The sequence below is a fragment of the Magnolia sinica genome, chromosome 19 (assembly GCF_029962835.1).
Source record: "Magnolia sinica isolate HGM2019 chromosome 19, MsV1, whole genome shotgun sequence".
NCBI classification, from domain to species: domain Eukaryota; kingdom Viridiplantae; phylum Streptophyta; class Magnoliopsida; order Magnoliales; family Magnoliaceae; genus Magnolia; species Magnolia sinica.
The window spans coordinates 2,781,567-2,803,595 of record NC_080591.1 but is presented as its reverse complement, the minus strand read 5'-3'; the positions used below and the strand labels follow the sequence as shown (position 1 = coordinate 2,803,595).

At 42.0% G+C, this 22,029-nt stretch overlaps 1 protein-coding gene across 1 annotated transcript; it reads left to right on the top strand.

The window, feature by feature from the left end:
- The first annotated feature begins 316 nt into the window (after nt 1-316).
- LOC131235012 (protein trichome birefringence-like 2) lies at nt 317-16,813 on the top strand. The gene is made up of 5 exons (XM_058232083.1): nt 317-1,166; nt 5,915-6,107; nt 6,212-6,402; nt 7,348-7,506; nt 15,822-16,813. Exons 1-5 carry the CDS (start codon nt 394-396, stop codon nt 16,126-16,128), a joined length of 1,623 nt encoding a protein of 540 aa, XP_058088066.1. The 5' UTR covers nt 317-393; the 3' UTR covers nt 16,129-16,813.
- The last annotated feature ends 5,216 nt before the right edge of the window (nt 16,814-22,029 follow it).

Sequence of the window (22,029 nt, the reverse complement as noted above, 5' to 3'; positions counted from 1 at the left end):
TCACAAACGACTAGATGTAGAGACCACACAAATATGATCTTGATCCAAAGCTTTGGTGGCCCACAGGAAGTTTTTAATGGTCAATCACCGATCTTTCCTGTACTGTGGTTCATCTGGGATTTGGATCTACTTCATTTCTGCCCTAAAATGAGCTTCAATGGAAACGTTAACCACCTACCAACATGACCGGCATGGTTTTCGCGGCCCAAACCCACCCGCTAAATTTCACTTGATCAACGGTTTGGATTTTTTACACGTGTCTATTGGCTACTGGCGAGAGTAGCCTTTTACACTCCTCCCAACAACATCTCTCGAACCTGCAAAAATCACTGTAAATCCCTCTGCCAGACTCACTTCTCCTCTGTTTTCTCTTTCGATGATCTTTCTTCAGCCATGGATTTGAAAATTCTCCCCTTTCAAGAGCATTTCTCTCCCTCTTTTCCTTCCAAGAGAAAAATACTCTCTGTTCTTGCTGTAGTTTTATCATCTTCCCTTCTCCTTTTTTCAGTGACTCTACTGAAAAACCCATTCAAGATCTCTCCCTTTCCTCAAAGACTAGATTCTTATCCATTTTCATGGTTTTTTCCAGTCCCAAATTCTTCAATGTCTTCTTCTTCTTCCTCTTATTCAGAAGCAGAGTTGCAGAAATCCATGGATTTATTGCAGAGAAGGGAAGAAGAGAGAGTCAGGGAGAAAACCCACGAATGGAATTTATCAGAAGTTGATAAAAATCGAAGCTTTTTGAGTTCTGATGGAAGAGAGAGTGTTATGGAGAAAAACCATGGAGGGAATTTCTCTCTGATGGATAAAGATGCAAGGTTTCCTGTTGAAAAAGAGAGGAATGCAGAGCAAACCCAGGTTTTGGATTTCTCTAAGAGAGATAAAAATGCAAGCTTTCCTGTTGATGAAGAGAGGATTACAGAAAAAACCCATGAAGGCAATGTCTTTGAGAAGGATAACGGTTCGGCTTCTGTAAGAAGGATTGGGGGTTATTCTCGAAAATGTGATATTTTCAATGGAAGATGGGTGAGAGATGAAGGAAAACCGTATTATCCAGTCGGATCTTGTCCAGTTATCGATCAGGATTTCAACTGTCTTGAGAATGGAAGGCCGGATGCTGATTATCTGAAATGGAGATGGCAGCCTAATTACTGTCATATCCCAAGGTAAGAGAACGTTCCCGTTCTTGAAGTTTCTGTGAGCAATGAAAAATCACTAAATTCCTGTTTTCTTATGGCATTTTAGAATAACATTGATTTTCTTGCTGGGAAAATGATTTAAGCTGTGTTTGGATGTGTTGCAAAACGCTTTACGCAGCAACAGACTCTTTATAAAGTGGAACTAACCAACTTTGGAAATATTACTAGATTGTTACTTTATGATTGCAATCTAAGTCACACAGTGTTATTTTATTAGAAGGAAAGAAGTAGCCAAAGGCAATGCCGTTAGACTTCATGAAATTAGTGGAAATTAGTGAAGAACACTTGATGGAAATTAGAGGAAATGCTTTAGTTCTTTATAAGTAATGAAATAACTGAAGGCGTGGGATATTTCTAAGTTTTTATAGATTATGGAAATTAGTGAAGAATGTTAGATTAAAAGAGTTTAAAAAAGAATATTTGGAAAATCTAAGACAATTGGTTTTTGCCTTTGTTAACCAACTTGCCTTGATTGAGTTTAGTTTTGTCCCACATTAGAAAGTTGTTAAGAAAACTAAGCCTTTATATTAAAATACCACATTGATTCTTTGTATTGGAAAACAAGGGTGTGCCATGGGAGCTACCTCGGTAGGGCTAGACTAGGTTATGTGAATTATCATTCTCTAGAACAAACCTCCAAGGTAGGGCTACCTTTACTCAAGAAAACAAAATTAGGGTTTAAAATTCTTGATTGTGCATTCATAGGCTATGCGCAGAATAGCAAGGCTTGTAGATTTTTGGTTTTGAGGTCATATAATCATATTAATGTTGATTCCATCATTGAATCCTTAGATGTCAATTTATTTGAAAATGCATTTCCAACTAAATTTAAGGTTAGTTCTTCCGTGGAAGTAGCAGATTCGACTGTAAGGATTGATGTAAAGAATGACAGAATAGAAGAGCCCTTGGAACCTACAAGAAGTAAAATGGTTAGAGTTGAAACTAGTTTTGAACCTGACTTTTACACTTTCCTTGTAGAGGATGGTCCATCGTCATATGTTGAAGCTATTAGCTCTCGTAATGCAACCTTTTGGAAGTAAGCCATTAATAGTGAAATTGACTTTATATTGCATAATAACACTTGTGAGTTCGTAGACCTGCTTACGGGTAGCAAACCCATAGGTTGCAAATGGATTTCTAAGACTACACTTCGACTAGATGGGTCTGTTGAGAAATTCAAGGTTAGGCTTATGACTAAGGGGTATAGGGAAAATGAAGTCATTTACTTCTTTTACACATATTCATCGGTCACTAAGATCACAACTATACAAGTATTGATAGCTATCGCCTCCATCCACAATCTTATGATTCACAAAATGGATGTGAAAACCGCTCTCTCAAATGTAGAATTAGAGGAAAAGATCTATATGGACCAACGAGAGGAGTTTATGATGAAAGGTCATGAGAATAAGGTATGTAAACTAATTAAATCTCTTTATAGATTCAAGCAAGCTCCAAAACAATGGCATTAGAAATTTGACAAAGCGTTGCGTTCAAATTAATGAGCCAGATAAATGTGTGTATAGCAAGTTATTTGAAAATGCGTGCATTATTATATGTTTGTATGTGGATGACATATTGATCTTTGGTTTTAACATTGATGTGGTGAATAAAACTAAATCCTTTCTTAATTCACAATTTGGCATAAAGGTTTTTGGAGAGGTGGATGTGATTCTTAGAATCAAAATTGTGAAAGACTCCAATGGAATCACTTTATCTCAATCACACTGTAGAGAAAATTCTGAGAAAATATAAACTTTTAAATTATACACCTGCAAGTACTTTATTTGATCTATATGTAAAATTGTGTAAAAATGAAGGTGATAATGTATCACAACTTGAATACTCTAGTGTCATTGGACATTTAATGTATCTGATGAACTGTACTAGTCATGATATTGCATATGCAATTGGTAAGCTGAGTAGATACACCAGTAATCCTGAAGAAGATCACTGGAATGCCATAAATAGATTACTAAGATACTTGAAAAAGACTTGCAACTATGGTCTCAAGTATACTAGATATCCGGCCATATTAAAGGGGTATAATAATGCAAATTGGATATCAGATTTAGTGGAGTCCAAGTCCGCTAGTGGCCATGTGTTCACTTTTGGATGAGCCGCAATATCGTGGAAGTCTAATAAAAAAATATGTATATCTCGGTCCACGATTGAGTTCGAGTTTATTGCTCTTGCAATTGTAGGAGAAGAGGCCAAATGGTTGAAAAATCTGCTATCAGATATACCCTTGTGGGGTAAACCGGTAGCAGCAATTGTGCTGCATTGTAATAGCCAAGCTGTGATAGTTAAGCAAACAATAGTACCTATAATGGAAAGTCCAGACATCTACGTTTGAGATATAACTTAGTTAAATAATTGATCCCAGATGGGCTAATTGCAATTGACTTTGTAAGGTCTAAAGAGAATCTAGCTAATTTACTAACTAAATCGTTGGCCAAAGAGTTAGTGATGAGTACCATCAAGGGGAATGGGGTTGAGTCCCATTTAGATTAATCACCGGCAATGGGAACCCAACCTATATGATCGGAGATCTCAAGAACTAGGTTTAATGGATAGCAACAAGTTGCTTTGAGTGATTTGGTATCGGTACTGTATAAGGAAATTGAGAACCTCATTCCTATGGTGTAGTAGTGCGTTGACCTGTGCGAGGAAGGTTGGCCTATGTCCTTAATAAGTTCCATAGTAGTGATATAGTGGGATGTTTAGCTGTAGGTGCATCCCTGATGGACTCACCTATGTGAGTGTGGAAGTGGGGCCACTTCCTATGAGAATTGGGACATTCTCTAGCGCACATGAAACTGGGATAAAACACTTGGCCGTAACGTGCTGGCTTAAGAAATTCAAGTTACTCTGAAATATTGTGCATGTGATGTGTTTGGGTTATTATTGTGGGGAGTTAGTTCAAAACTTTATGTTATTTCCTCCCCATAAACCATACATAATTATACTAGTTAATGTTCAAATCTTTTAGATACCTTCGCTGATGCCCTTCGTTTTGTTGATTTGCCCAACTATTTTCCTGATTTTTCAAATTGTGGAGGATTGTTCGATTAAAAAAGTTTAAAAAAGAAGATTTAAAAAATTTGGAAAAATTGGTTTTTGCCTTTGTTAACCAACTTGCCTTAATTTGGTTTAGTTTTGTCCCGCATTGGAAAGTTGTTAAGAAAATAAAGCCTTTTTATTAAAACCTTTCACTATTTTTTTGTATTGGAAAACAAGCGTATGTCATGGGAGTAACCTCGCACGGCCGCAGACGTGGACATGGCACGGAGTGGTGCGGTGTGGTTTGTCTTTAATCTGGCACTCTTGATTTTCTTGGCATATGTTTTGTACTCATGCACATGGAGACAGAGCCGCTATACACCTAAATAAAATTAATGAGTCAGCGTGCGCCAATATGCATTTATTTTGCCGCTCACATGCACCTTGAGCCCAACTATTACATACTTTTCCTTTATAAAGACATCTTTTCTCAATTGCAAAATCATCCGAAAATTCTCTCTTCTATGATTTTTCATCTATGCTCTTTCTAGGCAAATCAGTTGGAGGAAAATTCTCTCTTCTTGAGTTCATGTGGTTGTGATCGAGAGTGCACCAGATATAAGCCGTTCAGGCTTGCTGGGACCTAGTGCATGATGGATCGTCTTCCTGTGGGGGCAAAGTTATCTTTAAGAGAATGATTGTAACATGCCTCGGCGCTCCAGGTTCTTCTGTTATTATTTGTGGTTTATTATTTTGGATTTTTGGTCATATCTCTATATTTTAGAACCAACAAAGAATATTGGATGTGTATTGGTAGTGCCTGGATTCATATTATGTGTATGATGTGCATCTAAGTGCATTTAGGTTTGGTCTGATTCTGTGTGCATCTAAGTATATTATACTGTGAGGAACTTAACACAGAATGTATTTAGATTTTTAGACGCAGGTTTTGGTAGGGTACGGTGGACCCACACCTCGGTGGCATGTTGGCTGGTTTCCACCACTGGATTGCATCCTTAGATTGATATGAACTGTTCATATTCTCAATATCACCGTATAGAACCTGTAATCTTACAATCATGCTTCATTAATGATTTTGACCTTTATACCCAATCACCCGTTCAACAAATGCTTCTTATCATGGCTTGGGTAGCATAAACTTCAGACATGAATGGTTCAGATCATCATTCAAAATGCAATCTGGGGGTGAAAATCATCCACCATAAACCCATTTAGACACACCTAGATGCATTTAAATGCACTTGAGTGAACTTTTGTACCATACACAACTTTGTATTGGATCCGGCCCCATATTAGTTATATTATAGAAGAGGACTCTCTCTCTCTCTCTCTCTCTCTCTCTCTCTCTCTCTCTCTCATGGAGATTACCTAGAGGAGACTTTGTCGTATTTCTGTCAGCTGTTGACATTATCGAGAAACAACCACTGATTTGCGATATTCATCACCGGATGCGATTGCATTGCATCTCAACTGTCTTCTTTCATGGGGAGTAAAACCAACCTGTGGAATTATTTGCATTTAGAGAATAAAGAAAAAGAAGCCACTTGGGCAGTGTTCTTTTTAAAATCCAGGTTGAATTCAAATGACCCGATTTTGTTTTCACAAGTTAGATGCCTTTTGAACTTTTTCCTCCAATGACTATATTCCTTTAATGAAGGTTAATTCTACTTACCTAATTTTATTTTCCACAGCATGAATGCCACTGACCTTTTGGAACGGCTGAGAGGGAAGAGGCTGCTTTTCATAGGAGATTCTTTAAACAGGAATATGTGGGAGTCGATGGTCTGTATTCTTCGCCATAGTGTAGTAAACAAGAGTAGAGTTCACGAGATCTCTGGAAGGAGTGAATTCAAATCAAAAGGTGATTATGCTTTCATATATGAGGTGAGTTTTTCTATCTTTGGAGATACATGAATCGATACTTTGAAAACATTGTTCTGTGTTCTAACTAGCCTTATTCTCTTCATGTGTTTTGGATTGTGTTTTAGGACTACAACTGTACTGTAGAGTATGTAACATCTCCATTTCTAGTGAGACAGTCGTATTTCAATTTTGGGAATGGATCAGAAGAGACTCTAAGATTGGATTTGATGGATGAAAAAGCTTCTACTTATCGAGACGCGTATGTTTTGGTCTTCAACACCGGCCATTGGTGGACGCATGAGAAAACCTCTAAAGGGTTAGTGCCATTTTCCCGCAGCTCAAAACATCTCCTCTCTCTTCTTGTAGACACCTTGTTCTGCAGAAGTAAATTAGCAGCCACTTGAGAGTGTAGGGGTTTGAATCCTAGTCTCTCCACATGTGGGCAAGATCTAGGCCGTTCAGCAGGTGGGCTACAACACTTGCGGACATCAGGCTGTTTTGAGCTTCAAGTGGGCACCCGTGTATGGAAAGTTTGGACAACCACAAAGAATTGATCAATGGTCCACATTTGACTGGCCGGATTTTTGGCCAGTCTAGTCCTGACAACTGGACTGGCCCCGCCATGTGCGAACATCTGGGAATCCACTTATCAAGTGGGCACACATTTATGGCCAGAATGCATGATATGTGCTACTGACCTGACGAATGGACTGGCCCGATTTCAGACCACGGCATATACTCAGTGGGGCCACCTAATGAATGGCCTGGACCTCAAAGGAAAGTGTGATTTGAGATCATAATCCTGCAAGTAGCCTCAGCAGGTCTCATAGAAAGGAGGGGTTCAATGCAACTGAATGTTTCACATCCACGTCTTGCAAGTGATCCCAACCACTAGTGGTGTGCTGGGATAATTCTTAGATGATGATGACAATTACTAAGAGTTTGTTTAGATGCTGCCCATTTTCATTTCTTATTAAATCTGCAAATGACTGCTCCTTTTTAGAAAGACGTGTGCTAATATGTGCCATGTGCTCAAAATCTGAACCGTTCGTCAAACTCGCCAGCACAAAAAACACATTTTGGTGAAATTTCAGGTCTACTTGATGCCTCGGCAGGCCACAATCGTCTTTTGAATGCTGCCCGTTGCTATGCTTCTGATAGGCAGTGTTGGGAGAAAAACGCATTAAAACTAATATCTAGTGGCACCCAAACACACCCCAATTCTGCAGGCTGATTTTTTTGTCTTCCATCTCATTAACAGAAAAGACTATTATCAAGAAGGTGATTATGTTTACCCAGTGCTCAAAGTCAAGGAAGCATACAAGAAAGCACTTGCAACATGGGCCAGATGGGTCGACACGAACATTGATGCCAGCAGAACTCGGGTTTTTTTCAGAGGATATTCAGTCTCCCATTTCAGGTAAAACTACCGCCTATTCACTTATCTTTTCTCTCTTCGATCAAGTTTTTGTACTGGAGCTTATAATCCACTGAGGGCGCGTTTGGATGCACTATTGAATCAAATTGCAATCCATTAATCTATCTAAATGACCCAACCGCACATATTGCGAGATTGGGGTCCAAATTGCAATTACATTGAAAGACTTGAAAGGAATGTAAATGTAATCCCAATTTGAGGGTCCATCATTGTTATGAATGCTCGGACATGTCATTACTGTTTTGTTATTTCTTCTTGTTTAAAGTGACTGTTTTGATTCAATTCATTTGTGCATCCAAACACAGCCTCACTCTTTAACCGTAGTTCTAATCTATATGAATCGGTCTTTCATCTGTTCAATACAAGATATTCTAAGCTATAAAGATTCAATATCACACATCCCTTAGAGAACTGCCCAACTTTTGATTTTTTTTTTTTTTTTAATGGTCATGTTGGATCTTAAAAAAAAAGAAGAAACTCCACAAGGCAGGTTACTGCTAACCGTAAAAGACATACTCGTACTGTTCTTCTACGCTAGGATTTATTTATTTATTTATAGCTCCACACATGCACACTTGCATATGGAATGGAAAATCTTCTACTGAACATATGCTGTGCATGTTTGTTCATCAATCTGATGGGTCCAAATGTTGGGTCCCATTGTGGATGAAACGTGGACCAAAATTCACAATATAGGATTATCCTAACTGTCAAATTGCCAGTCATTGAATGGGCAGTAGAAAGGAAATGGTGTACTCAGGTGGTTAAGGTTGTATGATCAGTGTGAATATCAGGATATACTCTGTCCACAGTGGGGCCCATGGTATGCATGGTCTGGATCAAGCTATGCAAAATGCGCCTCCCCCGCCCTTTGCAGATGCAAATATCAGGCAGCCCACATCTGTAAGAAAACAAAAATAGTTCTCAAAAGATTCCCTGCAGTCCACATTTGCAAAAAAAAAAGAAGAAAAAAGTCCTACATTCTGTTTCAAAACTTAGAGAGACGAAAAAGGAAAAAAAGAAAAGAAAAGAAAAGATAAAATGGCTCAATTCACCCAATTTGATCTTGTTCAAGACTCAATTGACTCGGTTGACTTGACTCAATTCGACTTAACTGATTCACCAAGATCTATGATAGTTATTATTTTAAAATATTAAATATTGCCTTGTTTTGATACTCAAGACTCGAAAAAACTCTCCTCTTCTCCGGTGACCGCCGCTCGTCACCATTGCTCCCTGCACTTTTCCGATAACTCTGCAATCTCCTACTCAATGCATTAATGGCGTCCGATATAAATAGAAGATCAGGCAAAGAGATTCAAACCAAAAATGGTCATATTCCAAGCAACAGTGAAGGAGTCACATGGACTACAGTCGCACCAAGAAAACGTAATCGGGTCCTGACCAGGAAAAGTCGAAGTAAATACGCTCATTTCCCTACCCTCTTCGTAAAAGGTTACTCGCTAGGATGGTATCCTCTCAACCTCGAAAAAATTTTCGGCCGCGCGGGTGCTGTCATGGAGGTGCTTATGCCCCGAGATAAAACCACAAGGGAATATAGGGGTTTCGTGCTAATTCGCATGGGAAGTGAGAAAGAGTTGGCAAGGGTGGTGGATATGCTACATGGTGATAGCTTTGATGGTCGAAAAATCCTCGTTCAAAGGGCTCGGTATGGTCCCGACACTCTTCTCAATCCTCCCGTTCGAACACAAACAGTCACTGACAAACCTGCAAACCCTCTAATATTTCAAAAGCCTTCGGCTACAGACCGGTCCTCGCACAATCCTACGCTGCCCTAATCTTTCAAAGATGTTGTTCTTAAAGGAAAAAGCGCAACCAAGGATAACGACTGTATGCCTTCTCTGCCGGACGTCCCCGCCATCATCGATCCGCAGCAGACTCACAATTCGTATGGCGACCCCGCAGAGGAAGAAACCATTCTCATCGATCCTACTAAGTTCGCTCAAAACAGAGCTGATCTGGCTAAATCCGTTGTTATCATCACAAACGAAGGAGTTTCTATTCGATCCGTCAGGGATTGGATCAAAGAGAACACTGGTTTTCAATATGGGCTTACTGAACTTAAACCTATCGGTACCAACGCATTGTGGATCAAACTCTGCCCAGGACTCAATCTCGACCTATTGACGTCAATAGGAACATCTCTCAAATCAGGGCCGAATGCTAACATTATGCCATGGTAGGAATTCTCCATTTTCGGGAAAGAGAACATCTAGGTGCTAATATGGGATGTTCCTCTGGAATTTTGGTTCGACGAGTTCCTTATTTCAGCCGCATCCTCTTTGGGTTTCATCTTGGAAATGGACCCCAACACCCAACAAGGAGTTGAGCTGGGCGTTATCAGAGCGAGGGTTAGGAGGAGGAAAGGTTCCCCCCTCCCCGATCACATTCGCGTCAAAGTAGACAATCGAACCATCCTTCTCTCGGTCCAAAAGGAAGAACCTGGAGTCAAATATCTCAGGTGGGGGGACATCTGGCGATCCAGAGAAATTGATCGTCGACAGCAGGCTTTGAATCGGAACAGTTTCGGGGAAGAAGGAGCTCTGTCTCCATACACCGGCAGAGTACCGGACAGAGGCGCATTCAAATCACCTGCTCCTACAGACCTACATGACAGCCATCAGCCGCCCTACGAGGTACGTGGCAACTCCCCGTCCTGACTTGCGGCTTGTATATCTGACGACCATCATATCGAGTGCGAAAAAGATCGGTGCCTCCTGCCCTATTTGACACGTGGCACTTCAGGTCCTCTTCACCCTTTGGATGCATCGACGGTGGAGACACAGTCACGAAGCCTACTGCCATTTCACATCCCGAGTACTCACCTTTCTAAATGCGCGCCCTTCGCTCCGGCTCGACGCGTGGCCCCCGAAATTGCTGATCAGCGCATCTCAGCCCCCCACGTGGAAACTGATGTCGTTATGCCCAGGCTAACGTCTCTAAATGACTTCGGGTCCGTCGACCTGGGTCCGCTCTCGACCCGTATTACTTTCCCTAACAACAAACGACTCCCTTTCTCTGTTACTGAACCCATTCCTCCTCATCCCCGATATGTCCCTAATTCGGACCAAGCCTCTACTTCATCCCCTCGCCCGCCCCAAATCACCTCATCGCCTATCCATCACCCTTCGCAAAGCCGTCAGCTCTCATCGACGAACGACACTCAGCCTAGCGGGGAATTCTCTGAAAGTCTGATCTCTGAATCTCAAGGTGCCGACTCTTGCCCTTCTTCGCCCTTCACTTCTGCATCAAGGGGTCAAGATTGGGCTGATATGGGCCCCCTGACTCTCTTCCAGGAAGAGCGGCCTAGTGACATTACCATAGTTGAACCACTTCAGGTGCGGGCACAACCCGCCCACAAGCAACAGTCTCATTCCCTGCCATTACTCACGGAAGAAAAAAGTAGAGAGGAAATTTTTGACAAGATGCAAAACAAGAGGTGGATCAGGGACGCTGTAAATCACATTGGAAGGTCCTTAGGCTTATTGTTCGGAACCCGCACAGAAGATTATATAGGTCCTTTTCAATATATCGAAGACAGAGGCCGACCCCTACCTCCGCCAAAGACCCCGATCAAACATCCGCCCCGGGCTGCGTCCAAACGCGAGCTCCTACGTCTTCAATCAATGCCTATGGCTTCTCCCGCGTCGTCCTCCAGACGTGGAAGGAATGGTTCTCAGGGAAGAGCGGTGTCCCAATGAAAATCATCTCTTGGAATGTGCGTGGGGTGGGTTCCAGGCAGAAGCGGTGCCTCATCAAGGAATCCATTAGGCGAAAGAATCCAGACGTATTATGCCTTCAGGAAACTAAAGTGCCATCCTTCTCAAACAGGCTCCTGGCCTCTTTATGGCACTCCAACGATGCCAATTTTGTGGTGAGAGACGCAGACGGGTCCTCAGGCGGCATCCTCATTGCCTGGAAATCTTCTCAGTGGGACCTGCATCACTCGGTCAAGGGTGATTTCTCATGTTTATTGCAAGATAAGTCCTCAACCTTCTGTTGTCTCATTATTGTCGTATATGGCCCTAATGTTGATTCTCTTAGACCGCTCTTCTAGGATGAGTTATCTGTAATGAGACAATTATTTTCAGGTCCTCGCTGTATCGTTGGGGACTTCAACGTGATTCAATTCTCTAGGGAGCACTCTCGAAAAAGGCGATCCACTCCAGCAATGGCAGCTTTCTCTGATTGGATCCAGCAACAGCAATTGGTTGACCTCCCGCTCTTTGCTGCCAAATTTACTTGGTCCAATGGGCTCCGCAATCCGATCCAATCCAGGCTTGACAGGTTCCTCCTATCCACGGAATGGATTGACGCTTTCCCTTCTGTAGCGTAGATTGCCCTCCCTAGAACCACCTCGGACCACTGTCCGATTCTGCTTTCGTCGGACGATATTGACTGGGACCCCAAACCATTCAAATTCAATACAGCCTGGTTGGAGATCGGGGGGTTCAAACAGAAGGTTGAGGAGTGGTGGTCGGGATTTCAGGTCGACGGCTTCGCTGGTCACAGACTACTCTGCAAGCTCCGGTTACTCAAGGAGAAGATTAAAGGATGGAAGGCCGAAGCGCTTAGCAAAAGGAACCAAGAATCGGAAGCCCTTCTTTCAGAACTTAATCAATCGACGTTGGTGTCATCGATAATGAAATCCCTATTCACATTCTCTCCAGACGTATAGCAATAATTCAGGAATTATCTTCCAAGGCGCTTCAAGATGAAATCACATGGAAATTGAAAGCGAGGGCGAAATGGATTGCAGAGGGCGATCGAAATACGAAGTATTTTCACAATCTAGCAAGTATGAAAGCTTGGGCCAAAGCTATATACAGCATTGCAGTCGACGGAAGGGAGATCGACGATAAGGATGAGATTGCCGAATGTGCAGTGGCTCATTTCAAATCCGTTTATACGGCAGAGGGCTAGAATAGACCCCTTCTTGATGGTATCCCTTTCTTCTCTCTTCAAGCTGAAGAAGCGGCTTCTTTGGAAATACCCTTCTCTGAGGAAGAGGCTATTACGACGATTAGAGCGATGGGTGGGGACAAATCCCCGGGTCCTAACGGGTTTCCTATCAGTTTCTATCAATTATTTTGGCACACGATTCGAAACGACATTATGCAATTCCTCCACGAATTCCATTCCAGGAACAAGCTATCTAAGGGCCTTGGCGCCTCCTTCATCGCCCTCATCCCGAAAGTTGTTGGCGCGTGTTCATTCGCTGAATATAGGCCGATCATCCTCATTAGCAGTCCCTACAAAATCCTAGCCAAAATTCTGGCAAGCAGATTGTCGACAGTCATGGGCAAGATCATATCTAAGTATCAGAACGCTTTTATCAAGAGGCGTCAAATCATCGACGGGGCGCTGATCGCTAACGAAGCCCTCCACACTTGTCATAATTCGGGAGACAAATTCATCTTCCTTAAGCTGGACATTGAGAAAGCATATGATCACACTGATTGGAGCTTCCTATCATACATGCTCAGTCGATTGGGTTTCGGTAGAAAATGGAAACGGTGGATGCATGCCTATTTTGAATCAGCCCATTTCTCTATCCTTCTCAACGGGGACCCCCAAAGGTTTTTTCCCTTCTTCTTGAGGACTCCGCCAAGGAGACCATTTATCTCCCCTCCTGTTTCTTATGATTGGAGAGGCCTTATCCCAGATGATCTCTAAGGGTGAAAGTGCAGGTCTATTCAAAGGAGTTGCGATTCCAGGTGTTCCATCGACAATCTCTCACATCCAATTTGCCGACGACATCCTAATTATGGTGGAAGCAGACCCTTTATCAGTGCAAAATCTGCAGACAACTTTAAAATGCTTCAAGGAAGTGTCTGGTTTAAGAATCAACATGTCAAAGTCCAGAGTATTTGGTGTTAATTGCAATGACGCCGATCTCTCCGATTATGCTTCCATTCTTGGCTGCTCCCTGTCCTCCTTTCCGACCTTTTTTGTGGGCCTTCCTCTATCGATAGGCCCCCCTCCGACTACTATGTGGGATCGCGTGATTTAGAAATTCAACAACATGCTCGATTCTTGGAAGACTCGCTACTTATCGATTGGGGGAAGACTGACGCTCATCAAAGCTGCGCTAACTCTCCCGTCTATTTTATGTCCCTCTTTACCTGCCCCCCTCAGGTTCTCCAAAGAATAGAAAAGCTGAGAAGAAACTTTCTTTGGAGCGGTAAGGAGCTCCAGGAAAAATTCCATTTATTGGATTGGAAAGAAATCTGCTCTCATTTTAATGAGGGTGGTGCCAACATTAGAAACTTAAAGACGATGAATCGGGCTCTCCTCTGTAAATGGACTTGGCGGATGGGTACTGAGCCGGACGCGCTGTGGAATTCTGTGCTCAAAGGTAAATATGGATCGTCTCCTGGGGGTTGGTGGACCAGCGATTCTTCGCGGTACAGAGCTTCCTTCCTTTGGAAAGGTATTTTGCCGGTCAAAAAGACAGTTATTCAAAATATTGGGTTCCAGCTTGGGAACGGCGCTGCCATAAGGTTTTGGGACGACCATTGGATTGGTGACACGCCCCTCAAAAACAGTTTCCAAAACATTTACCGCATTGCAGTCCTCAAGGACCAGCCGATTAATTGTTTCTACTCTCATACAGCTGCTGGCACTGTGTGGGAAATTAATTGCTTTAGAAATCTTCACGATTGGGAGCTGGAGGAATACGCTGCCCTCCTCAATTGCCTCTACTCGTCAACGCCTACTAGGGATGAACCGGACAAGCTTATCCGGAAAGGGGAGAAATCCAATCAATTTTCAGTTAAATCGCTTTATTCCATCTTTTCCCCTTCCTCCATCTCTGTATTCTCGGTGCATTCGTTTATTTGGAAATACCAGGCTCCCCCTAAGTATATCTGTTTTGGGTGGTTGGCGACTAGAAATCGGATTCTAACGGTTGATAATCTCAAGAAGAGAGGCATGCAACTTCCGAATATTTGTCTTTGCTGTATGAACGATGAGGAAACGGTGGATCATTTATTGCTTCACTGCCCTCTCATATCGCACATCCTGCTGGATTTTTTTCAGAGATTCGATGTTAGTGGTTGCCTTCCTAATACTCTCTCCTCCTTACTTCCATATTGGCATGGGGTCAAACTGGGGAAATCAAAATCGAGTATATGGAGAATGGCGATTCTCGCAATTTGGTGGGCTGTTTGGATGGAAAGGAATGACCGATGTTTTAACAATGTTCACGCTTCAGCTCAACATGTTGGGTCTCGGGCCAAAAACCTCCTTATTGAATGGGCTGTGTCTGTTTCGAATCTTAAGGACTGTAATTTTCTTTTCTTAGGCCTGTAATCTGGTTTCTGCCATCTCGGCAGCGCCTTTTCTTTTTCTAATGAATCGTTGCTTTTGAAAAAAAAAAAAAAAACTCGAAAAAACTTGTCCTGAGTTACTGGACTCGACAGGCGGTCATGCCTGATATGTGGGCTGCCCTGATTTTTATTTTTATTTATTATTTATTATTATCCTTTTGTGTTAGGCCATCTGCAATGTGGGGACCACCTTATGCATCACCCAGAAGTCCCACATGCATGCCAATTTGGCATACCTCTCTAGCATCCCAATTAATCTTCTCTTCTTGTAATTAAACCACAACACAGGGTTTAATCGTCCTTTTTATGTCCTAGTTGAAGTCAGTGTCCACTTTTGTCTCTAACTCCTCGATTGATAAAGAACAAGGCTTTGAAGTGTTGTCCGAAAGTGGTATTCATCACTGCCTGAAGTGTACCCATCAAACATTTGTGGTTTTTAAAAGATTAGAGTCCTGTTTTTCGTGCTTTCATCAGTTGTTTGGGGTTTTTATTTGTATTTTTCATGTGCCAATGCAATCAAAGAGAGATGAGAGACTGAAGAGGAGAAATGTGGGGCACCTATGTGAGATTTGGGAACTCAGTAGGCGTGGGTCCCATCAGGACCAAAGGCAGGCAATCCACTCATCATGCAGGTCGCACCGTGAGCCCACTGTGACCCAAAAGTGAGGTTGGTCCACTCATCAGGTTGGTGGCATGTGTGTCGAATATAGATCGTCAGTCATCCTTTTTTTCTAAGCTTCCGTGTGTGGCCTGCCTGATGATACTGGCCTGATATTTGGACTGGCGAGTTTTCATGGCAGGACCAACCGGATGAGTGGCTCAGATCTCGTATGCATGTGTGACACGTTGGTAAGAGTGCTGTGAATTGCCGTGGAAAGCTTGCTATGTGCTTCGAAAAATTGCTTTGCGAGCTGGAAGATTCTAAACCGTCTGATTCTACTGCAGGGGAGGCCGATGGAATTCAGGCGGGAAATGCGACGAAGAGAGGGAGCCTGTCTCCAAAGACTCTAATTTACAGAAGTACCCGTCGAAGATGCGAGCATTCGAGCAAGTGCTGAAATCGATGAGAACTGATGTAGTATATATGAACATCAGTAGGCTTACAGCTTATAGAAAGGACGGCCACCCTTCGATCTACAGACATGGACATCAATCAGATCAGCATTCGCAGGATTGCAGCCATTGGTGTTTGCCTGGCGTGCCTGATACGTGGAATGAGCTGCTTTACGCATCGCTGGTAATGGACGGATGATATGATCATGGACAGGATGATCCAAGAGATTCATGTATCTGATGCATATAGTCTGCGAACTAACCGGCTGAGCCATCCCAGATCGCTAAGCCCATGAGAACTTGACTTGGGCATGCGAAGTTAGAGCCATTCACCATGTGGACCCCACAATGTAGATGAACTGGCCCAAGAATCAGGCCGGCCGCTCATCATGCCGGCGGTGCGTGTATGTTGAATGTCTACAGTTTATGATGATGGGCATATTGAATGTACAGATTAGTCATGCTCATACACAACAGGTTGGACAATAACATACCGTCCAATGGGTAGATAAGTTTCAAATTTTTATGTGCATGTCGAATCCAAACTGTCCAGTAGGTGGGTCTCACCATGAGGATCGCCTGATGCAAAAACTGATTCATTCCACTAATGTGGGCCACACCACAGATAGCAATGGATTGCTACTAAAATAATATAGAAATGCATATGTGGTCCACCTAATGGGTGGATTAGGCAATCCTCTTAGTGGGCCCAACCATTCCTTTTGGAGAGGATGATGTGGTAGAAACATGATAGGATGAAAAATATTAGCTGGTTGGACGGTAAATTAGGGGTCCAACCGGTTGGACATGAGCACATCTCATTACATGTATGGAATTATTTGATGAAATATTACACAATGTGTGATGTTCTTTCATTGCTTTCACTATTTTGTAATAGGTTTTGTGTTGCACAATGCTGGCCGCTGGTTATGTTGTGGACCAAAAGTCGCCTCCGGCGAACAAAATCCTCACCATTTGTTGGACTCTTTAACATCGGAAGTGGGTGCCATAGATGGTGTGCTCTGGGTGGGCCGCGGTTGTGTTGCTTTCTGAACCGTCTATTTAGTGACCACCCATTGACGGCTCGGGATTTTTCCAGTCGAGGGGATTTTTGGTGCATGGTCCATACATGGCGGAATCCATAATATGGACGGGTGAGATCGTTGAATCATAGACCCCACTGGATGGCTTTAAAGAAGAATGCCAACTTACAAATGGGTCTGATTATTCAGTATCTAAATGGGCTTTTGTGGGTACCTCTACGTTTTTACAATGGACTGGTGATCTGGTTCTTGATGCTGGAAATTGAGAAAAATCTATATACCACAAGCAAAAAAAAACTACCAATTACAGTACTAGTAGGGACACCTGGATGATCCGATCGATCAGGACCATCCATTAAGTCCAACACTAGCAATTACATACCCCATATGTAGGGTGGGATGAAATCAATGCTCTTGATGTATTTAGGCCGAGCCCGTAAAAGAGCCAACTAGAAGAAAAACCAGTAGTGAAGAAGTAGAAAATTGCACAAGGATTTAAACTGAGAAAGACTTCATTTCTAAAGCTATTACATTACTGCTAATCACGAGCTTATTGCCAACCATAGCACATATGCTGAATGTAGTGGAATTCTAATAAGCAATTGTGATAATAGACCTTGCATTACAAGTAGAAGAGGGGAAATGGGGAACTAGAAAGACCCGTAATGATGGGGCCTGCATCGCCGTTCTGTGACTTGCCGGTTCGCCATGCCTAAGCCAAAAGCTCTGCTAAAATTAGCGAAGTTTGTTTAAGAAGTGATTAGCAGCGCTAATGACAAAGCATAGACAAACAGAGTGGAATTTGGAGGAGGGTGTGAGAGTGTTGAGTGTCCATCCCTCACTCCAAATTCCATGCTTTTCAAGACCAATGGATGGATTCCTCCCAAAGATCTTCCATTCCTTTTGAGAGGAAGAGAAGTAGAGAGAAAGAATGGATTGATGGCTGTGATTATGCAATGGGAACTGATGCAAGCAAGTGGAGAATATGAATTTGATTGTGGGCTATAAATAGCTGCTAGGTGAGGTGTGTAGAAGCACACTCATCAGAAAACCAATGGGAATTGACTGAATTGCCCTCTTGTTCTGGACTAAATTTCTAACATTTGCTTGGGAGAAAAAAAGAAAAAGAAAAGTGCAAGTTTCACATGGTTTCAGATGGTATGGCCCACTTGAGTTCTGGCTACGATTGATTGTTGGGATATCCCATAACGTAGAGGGGATCTACCAAATGAATGGCGTGGGTGTCCACCACACATCACAGAGGGCATGGATGGTCTAGGGACAACATTACCCCTGGTAAAAATCTGAGAGGCTTGTAATTTTCAAGCCACCAAAGACATTATGTGCCTCTGATGAAACATTGGATCGCTCATTTTGGCATAATAAGTGCAGAATTACATCAGTTTTCTACCAAAGAGGGCCATTTTCGAAATTTTTTGACAAGAAGAGGGGCATTTTGGTCAATGTGGAAAGTAATAGAGCACTTCATTTTTTTCTGTTGCATTGCTTTTGAATATTTCTCTTTTAGGGCCTCTTTGTGCCTCCACTAACTGGTGCTTATCTACAACTTGTCTTGACTTCAAAAACATTCTATAATTCCCCACTAATTCCCATCCTCTAGCATGGCTAGGCTTGGCTCTTGCCAGCGTGATATCAGGCTCATTAGCTCATCCAACTAGCTTGAGCAACTCTACTTGCTTTTGACCCTGCCTCAGGTTATGTTGGAATGGTATTTTCCACCCATCTATGCTATTCTTGGCAGTATGCCTTACAAAGTGGGAGGTATAGCTCAGAACAGTGTTGGGAGCACAACATGCCCTAGTATGACTTATACAGCACGGAAGCAACTTCATATGGAGTCACACAACATAATAGGAAAAGAAAAATTCAAGCAATCACAGAAAACACATGATTTTTACATGAAAACTCGTGCAAGAAAAAAATCACAGCACCAAGTGATAATGAATCCACTAAAATCAGAAATTTATAAGAAATGGAACAACTTACATATGAGAAAATCCTCCCTTCAAAGCCCTTAGCTCTTAAGCTCTCATAATTTTATCTCTTAGAATTATCCTAATCCCATATTAACACAGTTTATATAACCCTTGTACAAAACTAGAAACAAAACTATGCACTTTCATGTTCCGCTCGATCGCACCTTTATTTGACTGAGATATCAACAAAGCCTCTAGATCAATTGAAACAGATCTCAATCAATATGTAACATCATAATGTGCTGTGATCGACCCAAGGATTCCTCGGTCAACCGAACAACAGTGCACCAGATTAAAGACACTCTATCAACAAATAGCACTAATTTTTATATCTCTATCAGCTTTATTTTTTTAATTTATTATTAAGTATGTATATGCAAGTTCAAGTCCTTAGATTTATCAAGGACTATTTTGATTGCTTTTGGTGGATCACTTACTGGGTTCGATTTAGTCTTGATTTTCCGTCAACTAAATCTATTTAAAATTCATTAAGATCAAGTTAGACCTCATCCATTGATTTATAATTAGGTTGGGTTAAACCCAAACAGCCCAGTGATTCTGACTAGGAAATTGCTTTGGAGCATGGTCCTAGTCCATCATCTTAGGTGGATCCAACAGATCAATGTTTAGGATTCCTAAATATTAAAAGATCTACTACTCAGACATTGCTTACTATATAGTTAGCAAAACAACATGAGGCCAAAAAGAAAAAAGTATGGGATATGTTTAATTCGGTTTTCCTAATTCGAATTATCTGGTGTAGCCCTATGATTTACCATTGGTAGTGCTATACGGAAATCAGGGTTATGCCGTACAGCAATTATCGGCGGTTGAGCATCACCTTGAGCTCGGGGCGGAATCAACGCATCTACAATACGGCCGAGGGTTGCTTGCAGCTCTTATATGGTTAACTGACTCTCCTAGTGGAAAGCTTCCATTCTTTCCAAAAGATAATAAATCCCTGGATCATTATTCACATAATTTTAGTTCATATATTTATTGTTTGCCATCGGCCCGATGGAAATCCTCGCTCTGATATCAATTAACGTAGGGATGAACGTGATGGGGTCGATCAAAGTCTTCCTCAAGGATAAGTACTCCGAATCCACGAAGCTTCTCTGGACTCCTCACATAGACTTCTCGAATCCACAACGAAAAAACAAAAAAATAAAAATAATATTCATTAGAATTTGTGAATTGATCAATGAATGAAATAAACAAGTCTACAATACTTTAAATAGGGATACCAAGTCTTGGGAAGAAATTTCAAAATTAAACTACAACTAAAGCCTCATAAAATTCATCACGTACCATAAATAGTAAATTTACTAATAAGTGTCCTATGTGACTTAACTAGCATTATACTCCTAATTTTTCTAAGAACTTTTCATGTTGGAAACAACTCCTAAATCTCAAAGGATGAAGAGTTATAATAAAACTATAACTTACTAAAAATAGTCAAATTAGAAATAAATAAGGAATTCGATTGTCGATCTGATGGAATCTGGCAAATTTGGCATGGGTTAGTTGGCTAAAGTAGCTCATCCTATCCCAAAATAATATATGGTAAGTCGAATAACTCATTCTGGTTTGCGAGATATGCCTGTTTTAAGGTTCTAATGGTCTTGATGACTTCTGCCTCCGATCAGGCCTTCTCTATTCCATCTTGGACATGAAAGTGTCCGCGACCCGCTCTACATCAAATTTCTGATGCTAGTGGGTGATTTTCTCTAATGCTACCGGATGATTCAAATGAAAAGGGGAGTTTAGGGTTGGAATGGTTGGGATTCTACATCCCCAAGCAACAGGATCCAGACGGTTGGATTAATTAGTTAGATGATAATTTTAGGCCCAATGAAGGGGTCCAAAGGACTTTTTACAACCCCCACGTACTTACCCGTTAGAGAGGAGGACCTGCATGTGTTAGATACCTCTAGTCAAGTCATTGGTTCATCCCTGCTTTGGCAGGTGGTCTCCCACAAGCGTGTCGGAGCTTCGATTTTGCTGGATTCACTTTGGATCTTTGTTGGACCTATGGGTTGGGGTTGACCTTGGTTTTGAGGTTAGTTTAGAACTTAGTTTGACTAAGTGAATCGACTAAGTTTTAATTTAGCAAGTCGAATCGGCATGACTCAATGAGTTGACTCGGTGAACTAACTTGCTAAGTCAAATTTTAAGATTCCTAGGATTTAGGCTTTCAGGACTTAAAAGAGTTTTAGATTAGAATTGGAACTAGGGTTAGGGTTTTGGAAATGGATCATGGGTTAGATTAGCCTTCAAGTGAAGATGGTCCAATATAATATGCTCATTGGCCTGGGGTGAGGTACCTGCAATCCATGCTTCACCTGAAAGTCGGATGGAAAAGGACCGGTCAAAACTCAGGCCAGGCGAAGCCAAGCCTGAGTATGAAGTCATGGCCCGAGTCATAAAGAACTTGGGCTCTAACCCAGCCGAGCTAAGTGGTGTAACATGGCCAATTGTCTCCTTTGTCCCCTTTCCATAGGCATTGTAGGATACCCACTAAGGGGGAAATTACGGTACGGTCTCACACTACCTCTCCACACGTACCTTTGCACGCTTAACACGTGCCAGCCCGGCATCTGTCGCACATCTGACTGGTGTATAGGGTGGCCCCATCATGGAGATGACTAAATGCAAAAAAGAGGCTAGTCCACTAATCATGAAGGCCATAAACGTAAGCTAAATCAGAACCGTCCGATTTTTTTTTTCAAACCATTCATTTTTCTCATATAGTGGTGGCACATCTGACGAATGGACCAGCCTAACTTTCTGTATTGGCACATCTCTGGTAGGGACCACCTTATGGACATCTCAGATTTTCCACACATTTGCTATGCTGGCACGTGCACTGCGCAAACATGAGTGGCTGCGAATGAGAAATCTCGTTCTCCGGAATCTCTCAGGATATCATAGTGAAATCTGGCTAAAAAAAATTAAAAATAAATTGGATAGGGGTTAAGATATATGGTGAATGTTTTATGGGCTACTAAAAAAATTATGGTCCATTTCGAGCAGTTTGGGGACTATAATTTTTTTAGT

Bases quoted from the DNA above. Each gene is read 5' to 3' on its own strand.
- LOC131235012 (XM_058232083.1), top strand. From the start codon at position 394: ATGGATTTGAAAATTCTCCCCTTTCAAGAGCATTTCTCTCCCTCTTTT. The intron at 1,167-5,914 runs GTAAGAGAACGT...TATTTTCCACAG, and splicing joins AATTACTGTCATATCCCAAG to CATGAATGCCACTGACCTTT. The intron at 7,507-15,821 runs GTAAAACTACCG...ATTCTACTGCAG, and splicing joins TATTCAGTCTCCCATTTCAG to GGGAGGCCGATGGAATTCAG.